The sequence below is a fragment of the Lynx rufus genome, unplaced genomic scaffold, assembly GCF_022079265.1.
Source record: "Lynx rufus isolate CCGP_SWC_20201006 ecotype Redwood Valley unplaced genomic scaffold, mLynRuf1.p SCAF_6, whole genome shotgun sequence".
NCBI classification, from domain to species: Eukaryota; Metazoa; Chordata; class Mammalia; order Carnivora; family Felidae; genus Lynx; species Lynx rufus.
The window spans coordinates 101817346-101835785 of NW_025814878.1; the positions used below are offsets into that span (position 1 = coordinate 101817346).

The window sequence follows — 18440 nt, forward strand, 5'->3', positions numbered from 1 at the left end:
TCAGTCAGGCGGCCCCGCGAACCTGCAGCCTTCCTAGCAGCCCCGGCTGCAGCGGTCCACCGGACTGAGAGCTGAACAACAACGCGAAGCCCACGAGGCTTCTGGGAAATGTAGTCCGCCGGGCTGCGCGCCTCTTGGGCGCCATTCTCCAATTGGCCGGGAGCGAAGCTCCCTCCGCGCCGCCGGCCCCGGTCTCCATGGCAACGGCGCAAGTTCGCCCCGCCCTCGACCCCGCCTCACCCGCGCCCGTTCGGTCCAGCCCTAGCGTTTGGTCCCGAGTGGCCAGGACAGGAAAGACAAGTAGAGGTGGGAGGAGGGAGCGATGCTGCAAAAGTCATCTAAAAATTGGGGCGGGGAAAAGAGGCTACAGTTTAGAAGGCAGACAAACTGCGGAAGTTGTAGCAGACAAGTTGGCAGGTCCAGTAGGTGCACCCTCCCAAGAGGGAATGAGCAAGTGCCACGGCGGCAGGATTTTTACCTTCTCTGATTGTGGAAGGCGCTAGACAAAAACATGGAACTAATTTCCCCAACAGTGATTATAATCCTGGGTTTCCTTGCTCTTTTATTATTCTTTCAGCGGAAGAATTTGCGTGGACCCCCGTGCATAAGGGGCTGGATTCCTTGGATTGGAGCTGGATTTGAGTTTGGGAAAGCCCCTCTAGAATTTATAGAGAAAGCAAGAATCAAGGTATGTGGCCTTAGTAGGTGGGGTTTGCGGAGGAGGTAATGTTTTCTTTTTTATTTTCTTTCCCAGGTTCTCAAATGCAATACTAGAATACGGAGAACATACCTAGATCCACAGATAAAGACGATCATTACTCAACTATTGACAGCTATTCCTTATGCAAGATTTTTCAAAATAGATTTTTATCGATTATGAACAGATTTTTATCAGCTCGTAGCTGCCCTTTTGGAAGTAGATACATAATTTATAAATGCTAGTTACTTCACCGTAGTTTAAAAGTTCTAAGTGTATACACATTAGCTAACAACTTGCAATAATTCAGAAACACAGAAGTGAAATACAGTTAAATTAAATTTATGAAAACGTGTAGTAAATGCGTGTCCGAACTGAGATTAACACCAGGCTGCTGTAAAAATTGCTTACAAACGGTCTTTTCAAATTTAGCCTGCGCTGTATTTTCAGCTGGTGTTCTTATTTGATGATGATGAGATCCATTTTCACTGCATACTAAGATTAGTAATGTTGTTGTACGAGACGTTTTTGTCCTTAAAATAGCTTTTAAATACAGTGTATCTTTCAAAAACAGGATATAAGTTACTGCCAACTTTTTCCCTTTATTGCTACCAGTGCTTCAGGGTGCATTGCTGTATGTGTGTCGTGTGGTTGTGCTGTTGGCGCTTATCCAGTTGTTTCCTCAGAATAAATTCCTAAAAGTGGAAGTGCCTAGTCCAGTGACATAAATATTTAAATTGTTTATATTATTGTGTTACCCTTGCAAAAAAAAATGTAACAATATACACCTTTTCCTTTGAGTGTTCGGGATTGCCTACCTCCTCATATTCTAGCCCACTCTAGATACCATAATTATTGAGAGCCAGATATAGGAAAAATGATATCTTAAAAGAATGTTTCTTTGTCTCTGGTAGCCTTTCTTGGGCATATGATTTTAATAAATTTTAAGGAACGTTTTCACTGGCTTGTCTCAGAAGGTCAAGCAAGGTCAAAAAGATCATTGTTTTCTTCTAAAAGGTGTGTGATTTTACATTTTACATTTAGGTCTATGATCCATTTTGAGTTATTACTTTTGTGTGTGTGTGGGGGGGTAAGAGTCAGGGGTGAAGTTAATTTTTTTCCCCAATCTGGATGGTCTCGTTGTTCGAATTGTTCCACTCTCCTTTCCTCACTGGTTGCCTTTGCAGCTTCTCAAAAATTAGTTGACCATATACATGTAGATCTATTTCTAACCTTTATATCCTAGTCCATTGATTTATATGCCCACTCCTTTGTTACTAGTACACTGTCTTAAATACTGTAGTTTTATAGTAAGTGTGTAAACCAGGCAGTGATAGCCCTCCATATTTCTCTGTAATTGACTTGGCATTCAAGATTCTTTGCATGTTATTATAAGTTTTAGAATTGGCTTGTCAATATGTATCATAAAGACCGCTGGAATTATGATTGGAAGTTTGTTAAATCTATTAGGAAATTAGGGAGAATTGACTTCATAATAATATTAAGTCTTCAAAGCTATGAATACTGTCTATCTCTCCATTTTTTAGCTATATAATTTCTTTCAGAAATATTCTGTAGTTTTTTGTGATGCGATTGTTAGTTATTGTAAGTATTTTATATTTGGAGGCACTCGTGGATAAAATTGCTTTAATTTTTGTTTTCCAGTTGTATCCCGTTGAAACATAAAAAATACAATCTGTTCTCTTTATGTTAACTTTATTCCCTGTGACTTTGCTAAATTCACCCTATTAGTTCTACTAGCTAATTTGGAGATTCCTTAGGATCTTTATACATAAACGATGTGTCTTATAAAAAGATAAATGTACTTCCTTTTTTTCTGATCTTTATGCTTTTTGTTTCTTTCTCCTGTATTATTACCATCAGTAGGACTTATAACACGTTGTTGACTAGAAGTGGTGAGACTAGACAAGCTTGTCTTTTTCCTAATGTTAGCGAAAACACATTCAGTATCTCACATTTGAGTGTGACGTTAGCAGTAGATTTTTCAAAGGTGCCTATTTCAGTCCTGACCTTCAGTCCATACCAAGAATTCACAGATGCCACCAGGGAATTAAATAGTGATTTATTACCTGTTCATCTTTTCCTAACTGCCAGTGAAATCCTTATCTCACCTGGTTCTACCTCATCCTACACCAAAACAGAAGCCTTTGCATTTGTTTTAAAAGCTGCAAAGTATTCCCTAAATTATAGTTTCCTTCAACAGTGACTTAATAATTGACATACAGTAGTTTGTTTCCCATTTGTATGTGTGAAAATGTATCCATAGAATGAATGATCAGATTCAAAGTATAAAAGCATTTATAATTTAGAGTGAAGTAGGAAATCTTTTGAGAGTGTTTTGAGCAGAGGAATGATGGGATTTGATTTAAATCTTAAAGGTTCACTTCGGCTGCTCTGTTAAAAACAGGACTGTAAGAATAAAAGAAGGATAATTTGAAGGTTCTTTGCAGTAATTCAAACTTGAGGTCAAGTGGTTTGGAGATAGCAGTGGAAACTTGAGAAGCGGCTGGGTATATGTTGAGGGTGGAAGCAGCCGGATTTCCTGGTTAATTGCACGTGGTGTGTAGAAGAATGCAAAGGGTCCAAGATGGCTCCAAGAAGTTTGGTTTGAGTAGCTAGGGAATGGGAGTCCAGTGACATCGCCATGATTGCAAGAACTTACTGAAAGGGAAGACGTTATCAGAAGTGCAGCTTTAGATACATAGGAGTTTGGAATGTTGACATCCAAGTGGAAATGCTGAGTTAAGTAGTTGGATAAATGAATTTGGAGTTGCAAAAGACATCCCGTGATGCACAGGTTCAACCTCTTTTGCCTGTCTTCTATAGCTATCATTTCCCCTAAAATTCTTTTCACATAATTCTATTTAATATTTTTTGCATTTCTATATTGTATTGTCTTTAGACTATTTCCTATAGTCTCCTTTGTGCTTCTTGTAATTATTATCTTTTATTTAGAAATGTCTTTATTGTTTCTTTCTTTCCTCAGTTCCTTTATCTCCTAATTTTCCTCTATTGTCTGGCTGTTTCTTCCATGGCTTCTTATGTTTCTTCTTTGCTTATTTCTTTTGCAGTTGGCAAAATTATTAGATTAATTTTTTTTATTCCAAAAATAATTTTGCATTACAGGTTTTAGGTGCCCTATGGCAGAATGTTTTTGGTGAGTTACTTCATCTGTAAGAAAGTTCTGATGTCCTTTTTTGCCCTTTTTTAAAGAATTTTTCTTACAGTGGTGACGTTTTCCTTTTTTGTTTAACCATATTTTTATTTTTTTTTACCATTCATTTATTTCTGAGAGACAGAGAGAGGCAGAACATGAGCAGGGGAGGAGCAGAGAGAGAGAGAGGGAGACAGAATCCGAAGCAGGCTCCAGGCTCTGAGCTGTCAGCACAGAGCCTGACGCGGGGCTCGAACCCAAGAACTGTGAGATCATGACCTGAGCCCGGATGCCTAAGTGCCTCTATTTAACTGTATTTTAAGGTCTTAAGTTGTCTTGGACCAGCTGTCAGCAGGAGGTTTTGGCTGGGGGGCAGTTGCTTTCCAGGTTTCTTGACAGAGCTCTTTTATCCTATCCTCCCTTGCTACAGTGAAAATATAGTGCCTCTGTGTACCCATGGCTCCTCTGCTTTTTAGGATGCAATCTTTCACACTTGAGCTCTCACTGCCTTTCTTCAGTAGTGGCTGCTAGGAAAAGAGGTGACCCTTGTCTTCTCAGGTGTACTCTTCGCTTTTACAAGAAAGTGCTTTTGGGAGCCCACTCTCTGTGTTATCTTTTGCTACCTCCCTCAGTATCCGTGGGCTGTTTATCCTAGCCCATTTCATAGTGGTTCCAACTCTGTAGACTTCCTTCTCCTATCTCAGAGTGGGTGTTTCTGGGCTTTTCCATTGTCGAACCCCTTGCACATGCTCCTTGTCTTTCTCACGGTGCTGTGATAGCTGCTAAGAGCAGAGCGAAGAGTTCTACTGGTTTCAAGTGCCGTGGGTCATGCTTTTTGTAGTTAGTAGATTTTCTTCTTGTTGTCTAGCTCAGTAATGTTGCTTGTGCACATATGTTTTTCTCCTTGTGGCTCTGTGTGGTTTCCAAGAAAGAGGTAGAACAATTCAGAAACACGTCACTGTGACATCACCACCAGAATTGAAAGGCTGTGTGCTTCTTTAAAGAAATGTGTGGTTTTTTTTTTTTTTCAAATAGGTCCATATTCTAAAAGCATGAACATACATACAATGAAAGGTCTTCATCTCATCTCTGTCCTCTAACTGCTTACTTTCTCTTCCAACAAGAATGTTTCCATTCTCTTGTATCACTTTCAGAAATATTCTGTGAGTGAAAAAATAAAACGAAACGAATTAGGGATGTTTGCTTCTGAAAAGATGGGGTAGTTGTACTTTCCCCTATTCCTCCCACTAAGTACAGCTAAATATGAATTAAACATTATATATAAAACAAACGTGAGATGATTTTGCAAGGTGGAGAGAGGAGGGCTGATAGGCTAGCGACCTATGAACAGGATCTGATGAACAACATGGTAGTGAATTTCCTTGATTTTTTTTTTCTGCTTCATATATCTGGATTGGGCTCTAGAAATGCCAGCAACCTAGAGATGCCAGTGGGCACAGGCAAGTAAGTAAGCCCCAAGAAAAGCCGACTCTCTCTAGGTAAAGGTCCAAAAAAGGAGCAGCCTAGCAAGATAGAACAATTTTAGGCTGTAACTGCTCCAGGCAGACACCACAGGGAAAAAAAAATATGGTGTCACCACAGTCAGCAAGTGCCAAGTGGAAAGGCTACCCCTGACTCCTAGCCAGGGTGAAATGAAGTAAAACTCGTCCCCTCTTAGCAATGGTAGTGGCAAAAGAGACCTAGAGGAGGATCTTGACTTTCCATACTGCTCAGCAATAATGAGGCCATCCCCACAACAGTGTTAATGGAGACCACACCTAGAGCATGGACTGTACCACCACTGAGGAATAACAAGCAGTCCCTCTCCTACTCACTGAGGTGGTGACCCATGAACCTTAGAGGGTAAGCCAGGATTTTCACCACCATTCAGCAATAAAGAGGCTGCTCTTCAAACACCTCCAGGCCAGTGGTGTCATGTGAGAGCAGTAGTGAAAAACCCCTTCTTCTCCCAGCCAGAGTGATATAAGAAGAACCTAGAAGGGAGACTTAACTTTCACCCCCACTCAGCAGTAATAAGGAGTTCTTCTCTCCCCATGCTGAGTGATGAACCTAAATTTCCATCCCCCTACCTGGCAACAATGAGGTGGCATCCCTTTCCCGTATCAGAATAATGCCAAAGGAAGCCTGGAAAAATGTAACAGTTAAATAAAATCCAGTGTCATAACATTATATCCAAAATGTTCAGATTTTAGTAGAAAATCACTCCTCATACCAAGAACCAGGAGGATTTCAACTTGAATAAGAAGAGACAATCAACAGATGACACAGATATTAGAATTATCTGACAAGGATTTTAAGACAGCTATAATAAAAATGCTTCAACAAGCAATTATAAGCATGCTGGAAACAAATGTAAAAAAAACAAAGTCTTAGGAAAAAACAGAGAGTCTCTGCGAAGAAATAGTACATATAAAGAGGAAACATGGAAATTTTAGAACTGAAAAATACAATAACTAAAAAAGAAAAAAATAACTTAGTGGATGAGTGCAATAGCACAATGGAGAAGAGTGAAAAAAATCAGTGAACTTCAACATAGGTCAATAAACGTTACCCGATATGAAAAACAAAGAGAAGAAAGATTGAAAGCAAATGAGCAGAACTTCAGGGACTGTAAAAAACCTAATATTTATGTCATCAGAGTCCTAGAAAGGAGAAAGAGGGTGGAGCTGAAAAAGTATTTGTAGAAAGTAGAACTGAAAACTTCCCAAGTGTGGTAACAGACATAAACCTACAGATTTGAAAAGCCAAGCTAATCCCAAACAGGATAAACCCAAGGAAATCCATAGCAAAGCAAATGAAAGTCAAACTTCTGAAAACTAAAGACAGAGATAATTTTTAAAAGCAGCAAAAGACAAATGGAACCTTATTATGGTAGGAAAAGAAACTGGAATGATAGATTCTTCATCAGAAACCATGTAGGCCAGGAGGAATAGCATACCATTTTTCAAGGGCTCAAAGAAAAGAACTGTCTGCCTAGAGTCCTATCTCCAGGACAAATATTCTTTAGGAATTAAGGAGGAATCAAGAAATCCTCAGTTAAAGGAAAATTAAGAGAATCTGCTGCTAGAAGACTAGCCTAAACAAATGAGTAGAAGTAGTTCTTTAAACAGAAAAGGACCAATGAAAGAACGAATCTTGGACATCAAGAAGGAAGAAAGGACACAGTAAACAAAAGATCTGTACGTGCAACAGACTTCTGTTCTTGAAATTTCTAAATCATTATCGGTGCCTGAAGCAACAATTATAACACTATTTGATATTGTCCTAGTTGTATGTAAGGGAACTACCTAAGAAAATTACATTACAAATGGGAGAGGGTAAAGGGACATAAAGAGAGATTTGCTTGAGTTGATAAAATGGCTACACTATGCAGCCACTGTGGAAGACAGTATGAAGGTTCCTCAAAAAGTTAAAAATAGAGCTACCCTATAATCCAGTAATTGCACTACTGGGTATTTACCCTCCACATACAAAAACACTAATTCAAACGGATACATGCACCCCAGTATTTATTGCGGTATTTATTTACAATAGCCAAGATATGGGAGCCCAAGTGTCCATTAACAGATGAATGGATAAAGATGATATGATACACGCACACACGCACACATATACATACAGTGGAATATTATTCAGCCATAAAAAAGAATGAAGTCTTGTCATTTGCAACAACATGGATGGAACTAAACAGTAAAATGCTAAGCAAAATAAGTCAGGCAGACAAAGACAAATACCATGTGATTTCACTTAAATGTGGAATTTAAGGAACAACCAAACAAAAGAAAAAGAGCGACAAACCAAGAAATAGACTCTTAACTAGAGAGAACAAACTGATGGTTACCAGAGGGGAGGCGGTGGAGGGATGGGTGAGATTGGTGATGGGGATTAAAGAGTACAGTTATCATGATGAGCACTGAGTAATGTATAGAATTGTTGAATCACTATATTGCACACCTGAAACTAATATAACACTGCATGTTAGCTATACTGAAATTAAAATAAAAAACTTTAAAAAGTGGCTATACTAACTGACTATAAGTTATATATATCTAATGTAATACCTAGAGTAATCACTAAAAAATCTCTACACAAAAGGTCCACAAAAGGTACACTAAAAAACTCTACACAAAAGGTCCACTTAAAAATAGTATAAATAAGTTAAAATGGAATTCTAAACAATGTTAAAATAACACACAGGAAAGGAGATAAAACAGAAAAGCAAAACCCAGGGAGAATAAACAGAAAAATAAAAATAAAATAGCAGAGACTTAAACCGTAATATATCAATAATTTAAGTTATAAATGGTACAAATACAATTATTGAAAGATAGACATTTGCAAAATGGATTTAAAAGTGATCCACCTCTATGATAGATACTAGAAACTCACTTCAAGTATAATGAAATAGGCAGGTGAAAAACAAAAAACTATGGAAAAAGATATATTATGTAAGCATCAGTCAAAAGAAAGTAGGAGTGGCTATATTAATAGCAGAAAAAGTACCTTCAGAGCAAGTAAAATTACCAGAGACAGAGGGAGACATTATGAGATCATTTATGACCATTATAAAATGGTCAGAAGGAATTAGCAATTCTAAATTTGTACGCACCAAACAACAGAGCTGTAAATTATGTGAACCAAAAACCAGACCTGAAAGAAGAAACAAACAAATCCAGTTATAATTAGACATTTCGACAATGCTCTCTTAACAATGGGTAGAACAGCTAGGCAGAAAATCAGCTAGACTATAAAAGACCACCAACCCAACAGATCTAATGAATATGTGTAGAGCATTCTACCTAACAAAGCAGGTTATGTATTCTTTTCAAGTGCCCATGAGACATAGGACAAGATAGACTATATTCAGGTCCACAAAACCCCACAAAATTTAAAATGATTCAAATTGTACAATGTATTCTCTGGCTACAGTGGAATGAAACTAGAAATCAATAACAGAAAGATGACAGGAAACTCTGAACACTTGGAAACAAACAGCATATTTGTAAATAACCTATGAGTTGAAGGGAAATTCTTGAGCGAAATAAAAAATCATGCTGAATCGAAAGAAAATAAAAATGTAACCTATCAGAAGTTGGGGGCACAGCTAAAGAAGTGCTGAGAAGGAAATTATTATCACTAAATATTTTCATTATAAAAGCACATAAGTGTGAAATGAATAAAGCTTGTCTTTCAACCCCTTCCCCATGAAAGAGCAAAATAAACCCCAAGCAAGCAAAAGGAAGGAAGTATTAAAGAACAGAAATCAATGAAATTGAAATCAGGAAAAAAATAGAGAAAATCAGTGAAAGAAAGAGCCAATCCCTGACAAGATCAATTACTTTGAAAGACCTTCTGCAAGAAAAAGAAGACACAAATTATTAATGTCAGGAATAGAATGGGGCATATCACTGCAGACATCAAATGCAGACATTAAGGGAACACCATAAGCAACCCTACACATAGAAATTTTGGCAACTTAGATGAAATGAACCAAGTTCCCCCCCAAAATGCAAACTACCACAACTATTCAGTATAAATTAGATAATTTAAATAGCCCTGTACTATTTAGGAAATTGAGTTCATAATTTCAAAACTCCCAAAAAAGGAAATCTTAAGACCCAGATTGTTCTACTGGAAATTATGCCAAATGTTTAAGGAAGAGTTGACATCAATTTTATACAATCTCCTCCAAAAAGTAGAAAAGAAGGGATCATGTCCCAGTGTATTTTATGAAGCTAGGATTACCCTGATACCAAACCAGATAAAGACAGCACAAAAGAAGAAAGCTACAGATCAGTATTCCTTATGAATAAAGATGCAAAATCCTTAAAATACCGGCAAATAAAATCCAGCAATGTATAAGTGAATTATATGACCTATGACCAAGTGAGGTCTATTCCAGGGGTTTAAGACAGGTACAATATTTGAAAATCAGTTAGTCCAAGCTCCCATATTAATAGGTAAGAGGAGAAAAAAAACCACATTAACATTAATTTGTACAGAAAAAGCATTTGACAAAATCCCACACCCATTCATGATTTTTAAAAACTCTCAGAAAGGTAGTAATAGGAGGAGCCTTCTTCAACTCGATAAAGAATATCTACAAAAAATTTACAGCTAACAGCAATCTTAATGGTGAAAGAATAAATGCTTCATCTCTGATTGGAAAAAAAGCAAGGATGTCTGCTGCCACCACTATTATTCCACATGGTACTGGAAGTTCCATGAGTGCAATAAAGCAAGAAAAATAAATAAGAGTCAGAGGGAAAGGAACAAATAAAACTGTCTGTGTTTGCACATGCTGTGGCTGTTTACTTAAAAAATCTGGAATTAACCGGTAAATCCAGCAAGGTCACAGGATACAAAGTCAACACACAAAAATTAGTTGTATCGCTACATAGTAACAATGAACATGTACACATGGTAGTTAAAAATTCAGTGCAGTTGCTCAAAAAGAGAAATAGGTGTAAAAATTATGAAATGTGTATAGGACTTTATTCTGGAGACTACAAAACATTGATGAGAGAAATCAAAGATGTTAATGAAGAGACATACTGTGTTCACGTATTGCAGAAGTCGACATAGTAAAGATGCCAATTCTTCCTAGATTGATATACAGGTTTCATGCAAATCCTACCAAATTTCCTGTAAGGTGTGGATATAGACAAGATCATTTCAGAATTTATATGGAAAAACAAAAGAACTAGAATAGCTAAAATAATCTTAAAAAGAAGAATAGAATGGGAAGAGTCATTCTTCTCAATTTCAAGACTCATCACATAGCTACATTAATCAAGATTATGTGGGTGGAATGATAGATACAGAGATTGATGAAACAAAATAGAGAACTCAGATGTGCTAAATGTTCAATTTAATTGCAAATGCAATTTAATGAAATAAAGATAGCCTTTTCAGCAAATAGCAGTGAAGCAATTAGACACCATTAAGCCAAAAACAAAAACAAAACAAAATGAACCTTGACCTAAGTCTTCCATCTATATAAAAATTAACTCAAACTAGATCATAGATTTCTATGTGAAACATAACACTATATGACGTTTAGAAAGGAATGAGAATGTCTGGGGCCAAAAAACTAGTTCTTAGACTTGACACCGAGAGCACAATGTATAAAAACAAAAACTGATAAATTGGACCTCATCCAAATTAAAAGCTTTTGTTTGTGAAAGACCCTGTTAGGAGACTGAAAAGACAGGCTGTAGACTGAGAGAAAATATTTGTAAGCCACATATCAAACAAGGGACTGCTATGTAGAATATATAAAGAACTCTCGACACTGAGCATTGAAAAAAACCCCAACAAGTCAACTAAAGAAATGGCAAATGACATAGGAACAGGCTATTGAAGGGGATATGCAGATGGTAAATAAACACATGAAAAAACGTTCAACATCATTAGACAATAAGGATATGCAGATTAAAACCACAATGAGGACCGCCTGGGTGGCTCAGTTGGTTGAGTGTCTGACTTGGGCTTGGGTCATAATCCCATGGTTCAGGAGTTTGAGCCCCACATCAGGCTCTACGCTGATAGCTCAGAGCCTGGGGCCTGCTTCAGATTTGTCTTCCTCTCTCTCTGCCCTTCCCCCGTTCATGTGTGCAGTATCTCTCTCTCAAAAATAAATAAATAAACAAATAAACATGAAAGCCACAATGAGCTATCACTACACACCTATAAGAATGGCTAAATAAAAAATAGTGACAACCTCAGATCCTAGTAAGGATACAGAGAAACTCACATATTGAAACTCATACAGATCACTCATATCTTGCTGGTGGAAATGTCAAATGATGCAACAACTCTGGAAAGCACTCTGTCAGTTCTTTCAACAATGAAGCATGTAGCTGCCATACGACCCAGCCATTTCACTTCCGGGCCCTTATCCTAGAGAAATGAAAACTTACCTTCGCACAAAAATCTGTGCATTAATGTTTATGGCAACTGTAATTGTAAGAGTCCCAAACTGAAAAGAACACAAATGCCCATCAACATGTTTAAAAAACACTGTAGTACATCCGTACCGTGGAGTACTACTCAGAAATGTGAAGGAATGAATTATTTTATTTAAATATTTATATTTATTTTTGAGAGAGAGAGAGAGGGAGGGAGGGGCGGAGAAAGTGGAGGACAGAGGTTCCAAAGTGGGCTCTGTGCTGACAGCAGAGAGCCTGATGTGATGCAGAGCTCAAACTCATGAACCGTGAGATCATGACCTGAGTGGAAGTTGGACACTTAACTAACTGAGCCACCCAGGTGCCCCAAGGAAGGAAAGAATTATTGGTACCTACTGCAGCCTGGGTGGATCTCAAATGAATTCTGCCAAGTGGAAAAAAAAAAAAAAAAAGCCAATCTGAGAAATTTCTATACTATGTGATTCTCTTTGTATAACATTCTGGAAATTCAGAATTATAGAAATGAAGACCAGGTTAGCAATTGCCAAGGGTTAAGGAAGAGGTGGGGGTGAGAGGGAAATGGAAGCGACTATAAAAGGGCAGCATGAGGCATCTTTGTGATGATGGAAACGCTCTGTACCTTGACTTCATCAATACCAGCGGCCACAATACCAATGTGATACCATACTGTAGTTTTGCAAGATGTTAACACTAGGCACAACAGAGTAATGGCTCCGTGGGGTTGCTCTGTATTATTTCTTACAACTGTGCACTAGTCCGTAATTATCTCAAAATAAGAATTTTAATGACACAACACACAAGGGCCATGTCTATGACATACTGTATTGCTTGCCTTTGCTTCATAACACTCAGACGTCATGCACAGAAGAACAAAAGCAAATCAAATAAGACCCAAAAAACCCTGTTAGCGAATTTATAACATAGCACATGATCATTTGCACGATACAGTTTTGCGATAAGTTACCTTAAATACCATGCATCAGCAGTTACCTCAGTTATTCAATGTGTTTGAACTCATCTGCTCTGCACTGTGGCCTGGGTACCTATTATGTGTTACAGAGGCCACTTTCCTAATTGGAATTCTCATTTGAACAAAACTTTAACCAACAATGGAAATCCTTCATCTGCTTCTAAATATTGACTAACAAATAACTATAGATAAGGAATACTAGAAAGTCATGCAGATGTCCAGATCACCAGTGTAAGAAAATGAGACTTCACTGTTAGGCGGCTTAACGGTTACAAGCCCACAGTTGCCTGATCGGGCCCAACAGTGTGTCAGAGGAATGATCTCGTGCCATTTCAGGGTGGTCCTAGAAATGGTTGTAATATCGAAGTAGTGACAAGCATAATATTTCGAAATACTTACAGTAACAATGATGGGATATGAAAGTCTGGGTAATTGTTCTAAGAATGTATATGTTGCATGTGGTATTGTAAAGTCAGAGCCGCCATAGGAGGAAATGAGAAGGAGGGATTGGAAGGAAGAAGTGTATTATACTCACAGGTCCGAGAGTGTGGCCACTGGGTACCATGCAGGGCCACAGGGAAGAAAGAGTCAGTAGGCAGACATTAACAGCAAGAGAAAAGCCTGTGCCTGAGCCTTTGTTGGGGCTTCCTCAAGAAAGGCAAGCAGGGCAGGGAAAACAATTGAGGACTGGCTAGTTTGAATAATTCTTGCGGGCGTTGGGCCACACTGGTGGGGTCTACTTGCCTGGTACCTGGCCTTTGGATGATTTCGGGCAGGGGAAATACTGACTTGGTGTGTGAGGGTTAGATAAGGAAGTAGATGGTGATATAAACTCAAGGTTGGTTATTTTGCATGTGAAAGGTATGCTCCCGGATGGCTGAGCCCTTTGCTCCCTGGAAGAATTGGCTAGCCCCAGGAGGACAATCTCTACCCAGTAGTGAAACTCCAATGCCAGAGCATCAAGAATAAGAAATATTGTTAATATAATTGGCCCTGTGATGAACGGATGCCAAAGAGACACAGAATATAAGAGAATATAGTTGGAACAGTGGTTTCTTTCGATGATAGAGTCACAGATAAGATTGGGGTTTGTTTGCCTGCGTTCATCATCGAAAAAAATACTAAATTACAATTTGAAGTCAATGAAAATAATGATATATTTTTCTCCCGATAAAGTCACGGACTTCCCGAAATCAAACTCTGGGCTAGTGTTTGTAGGTTGCTGGTGATCTGATGGAGGGCAGGAGTGATGATGTGGGATGACAGCGTGCATAAACATGGAGTTAAGAGAAGGTAAGAGTGTGGAATCCATGACGCAAGTGAGCGAGTGCAGACATTCCACAGGAGCAGGACGTCCCCTCTGTCCTAACCCAAAGGGAAGCATGGAGAATGGATACAAACGTGTATCTTTGCGAGATCTGGTAGTGACAATTTGAGAGCGCCCTTACTTGATTGCCTCCGTTTTCCTCGTGAGCTACGAAGCCAGAACTCTCTGTGTGGCGTGGGTAGGGCAGGTATCCAAGGGAAATAGTAATTTTGGAAAGTGAGACAGTGAACACATTAGAGGACTTTTCAGGATCGCAGGACATTGTTGCGTGACCCCAGATTTAAGGTAAAATCAGTCAGCTGTTTTGTATGTTTTTCTTGAACAAAATTGAGCAGTAGATTGCTCGTGAGCCTACTGCTGTCTGGAAAACAAGGTTCAAACATCACTGTTGACATAATTTCTAATAATTATTTCTAGTTATTATTTCTTACTACAAGAAAGGAAGCTTCAAACAAATAACATGATCAAAAGGAAGGTTAAGTATCAGGACAGAATAAATCATGATTTATATAATTTATATTTGGCTGAATCTGCCACAATGTATAATGTTACTATATATAAGCATAATAATTTGTGTCTTGTCTATAACTTCAGCACTGGGGTTCTTGTGTAACCCATGGCCCATAACTTATTTATTAGAAATGCTTCCTAATATCTGTATTTATGTGTTTTCTTCCAGTATGGACCAGTATTTACAGTCTTTGTTATGGGCACCCGAATGACCTTTGTTACTGAAGAAGAGGGAATTAATGTGTTTCTAAAATCCAAAGAAGTAAATTTTGAACTAGCAGTGCAAAAGCCCGTCTATCGTACAGGTAAAGAATATTTTCAGATAGTTTGTTTGAATACAGCATTGGTCCAAGAGCAGCTTTAGGTAACAACCCCTCACTCCTCTACCGAGAATGATGACAACCCTTATTTTATGCTCTAAAGTGGGAACATAAGATAGAAAGAACATCTGATGATTTTGGTAGTTGACAAACGAATTCTTGGCAGCCTCATTTCAGTCTTAACTAGACGTGTGTAAGAGACGAGGTTACCTCGCTGCTGTTTATTTGGAAAATATTCGGAATCTGTATCCTGTTACAGCTCCCACGATGTTCACTGGGACATGAACATCTGCTGCCGTGTATACAGTGTTCTTCAGGCTATAGCTCTTGGCTTGATCACATGTTGCTACTCTGCTCACTGAAAGTAGAATTCCACTGCTTAGTAAGCCCTTTACTATGGCATTTCCTGACACATTCCATAGGGCTATTAAGGTAAGTGGGGCTTGGCGTCATGTAATCGGCGGCCTTTTGTTCTCCATCCTCAGAGACTGCTGGATTGTACTTATCAGCATGCTTCTGGTGTGACCGTCCACTTTATTTCTTCCCAGGCTGCAAACGTGTGGTGCTGAAGCCATTTGTCCTCCCAAGAATGCAGAGCAATTGCATTTTTGTGCCTGATTCTTCTTTTCCTTGGTTTCTGTTTCTTTTCTTTTCTGGTTTTTTTTTTTTTTTTTGCTTCTTTCTTAGTTTTTCTCTTCATGTAGCCTCTCATGCATTTCTTACCATTAAAACAGAACAGTTTTAAAAGCTGTGAGTGACCGATAGCATGATGATCATTTCTTTTTGCTTGCATGAAAATCACAACATGTTGGCCAAATTCTTTGACGATTTAGTGCTTCTTAATATTTAAACTGTGGAAGTCCAGAGGCACCTGGGTGGCTCATTTGGTTAAGCGTCCGACTTCGGCTCAGGTCATGATCTCACGGTTCGCGGTTCAGTCCCCACGTAGAGCTCCACACGGTGCAGATCCTGCTTGGGATTCTCTCTCTCTCCCTCTCCCTCCGAGCCCCTCCCCCACTCATGCTGTCTCATCTCTCTCTCTCTCTCTCTCTCTCTCTCTCTCTCTCTCTCTCAGAATAAATAAACTTAAAAAAGTTAAATAAATAAACTATGGAATTCCAGATCAAAGAATAGAAATATTCTGAAGGCTCTTGATCTGTATCTTCATATATCCCTCCAGAAAAATATGCCAACCTCTCATGTGTTAGGGCTGCATAGAAGTGGCCAAGTTTTTTCACCTCTGCCTCCACTGGGGACTTTCATGTTTAAATATTTCTATTTAATAGACAAAATATGTTAATATAAGTACTCTTGAGCCAGCTTCCTTTGCCTCTCATACATTCCCCTGCTACAGAGATGTATGCTCAGGAGATCTAAACATTATTTTTAATGAACTTGTATAAAATGTAACCTACCCATAATAGGCTGATCAAATATAAAACCAAACATTATTTTTTTGCAAAAGTTACTTTGCTGACAATAAAAGAGGATTAAAGAAAAATATGTAAGACTAGTGAGTTTAAAAATTCATACTCTTACTGGCCAAACTCAAGCAGGAGTGTGTGTGTATCATGGAAGGATCATGAACAAACACCAATGCAAAGGAACAAGAGCTACTCATGGGATTAGGAAAGGCCTCCTGGCGGAAGTGATATTCAGTAAAACACTTGAAGGAGAAAAAGAAGTTGGCAGGATAAATGTGTGGCTTATAGTTGTGGGTGTGTGGGAATGAGGTGAGGCTGGTCAAGTAAAGAGTTTTGAGCAGATAGTACATCTCATAAAAATGATGGGAAATATAAATATTAGAATACACTGTACCTGGAATACAAATCTCAGGAGGGGGGGCAGGAAGGGGCTGGAAATGTCACGGGAAAACTAGAAAGGTAGTAGAATGCCTTGTAAACTTTGTTAAGGATAGGAAGCCAACGAAAGCCTAACATGGAAATAAGTGGTGCCTGGGTGGCTCAGTCGGTTAAGGGTCTGACTTTGGCTCAGGTCGTGATCTCACCTCAGTTTCTGAGTTGGAGCCCTGCGTTGGGCTCTGTGCTGACAGCTTGGAGCCTAGAGCCTCCTTCAGATTCTGTGTCTCCCTCTCTCTCTGTCCCTCCCCCACTCATGCTCTGTCTTTCTCTCTCTCTCAAAAATAAACATCAAAACTTTTTTTTTTAAATAAATAAAGATAAAAATAAAACCACTACATTTATGTTTCCCAGAGGTCCTCCGAATCACCCACTTGTAGATCACCCCTTAGAGTGAATCTCCCTACAGACTTTTACTGACTCACAGAATAGGTCGAATCTTCACCTGCTCTTATTTGTGGGAGGCGATTTTATGTAAGGGGAGGACTTTGGATCTAGTCCCTCCTGACCAAGTAATAGTAGATGTAGGTTGACTATTTGCTTCAAGGAGTCATTGCTTCTTTTGAAAATAGTTTTCTCTGTTTATAGCATCGATTCCAAAAAATACTTTTTTAACACTGCATGAAAAACTTTATGTCATGATCAAAGGGAAAATAGGGACTGTGAACCTATATCAATTCACTGGACAACTGACTGAGGAACTACATGAGCAACTGGAGAAATTAGGCACTCATGGGACAATGGAGCTGAGCAACTTCGTAAGGTAAATAGTTGCATTAGTAGGGGTTAATCTTGTAGGGTTTTTGCATGTGGGTCTTTTTTTGGGGGGGGAGGATAAAATAATCTGCAGCCAGTGCATTGAACGTAAAAAATTATCTGGTGGATTAATGAAGTCTAAGTAGGTAATTATGAGATTATATTAATCCTTTCAATTCTAATTAACAGGTAGTTTTTAGTTAGCACACCAATTTTAAGGTGAGCAAATAAGCCCATACAATCATTTAAAAACATTTATAGTAATTTCTCTTTAGTGATGCCATGCCACATAGAACATATCTACCTACAGGGGATGCTGATAGGTGAGACAGGGAAGGGCAGTGGAGGAAGCCAAATGGCCTCAGCTGTGTTCTGAAGCTTTCTGGCAAAGGTCAGGGCTGGGCAGAGGGAGCCATGAGAAAAATTTCCAGCATGCATAAGGAGATTTGGTAAATTGAAGTTACCGCGTCGGCCATTTTTCCATCTCATTAGGATGCTGAGGGCAGGATTCAATAGTTCAGATTCATAATAAAAGAGCAGCGTTTAATATTTTGTTAGAGGTCCAACAAGAGAGAGAGAGGAAAACAAACCAAAAAACAAAATAAGCAGCCATCCAAACTTGTAGCATGTCCAGTACCTACAACAAAACAAAGCAAATTCTTGGATGTCTTTGAAACTTTGGGGGCAGCAGATCCTGAAAAACTAGTGAAGAAGGGATGGTAAATAAAAATGAAACAGTACTTGGTGTCACTAGTCTAAGTCATATTAATAATCTTTGATTTTTTTTCACTTAAGTATGCCACAGTAATCATTTTATTTACTTACGGCAAAACTTAATGATGATAGGTACTATATTTCAGTACGCAGTGGTTCA

General features: G+C 38.6%; 1 protein-coding gene across 1 annotated transcript in view; it reads left to right on the top strand.

Moving 5' to 3' along the window:
- The first annotated feature begins 420 nt into the window (after positions 1–420).
- The window catches only part of LOC124529276 (24-hydroxycholesterol 7-alpha-hydroxylase), a 93644-nt gene continuing 75624 nt past the window's right edge, over positions 421–18440 (top strand). The window contains exons 1-3 of the mRNA XM_047103104.1: positions 421–688; positions 14801–14936; positions 17399–17573. Coding sequence (XP_046959060.1) covers positions 512–688; positions 14801–14936; positions 17399–17573 — 488 coding nt within the window. The 5' untranslated portion in view covers positions 421–511. The remainder of the gene's footprint in view (positions 689–14800; positions 14937–17398; positions 17574–18440) is intronic.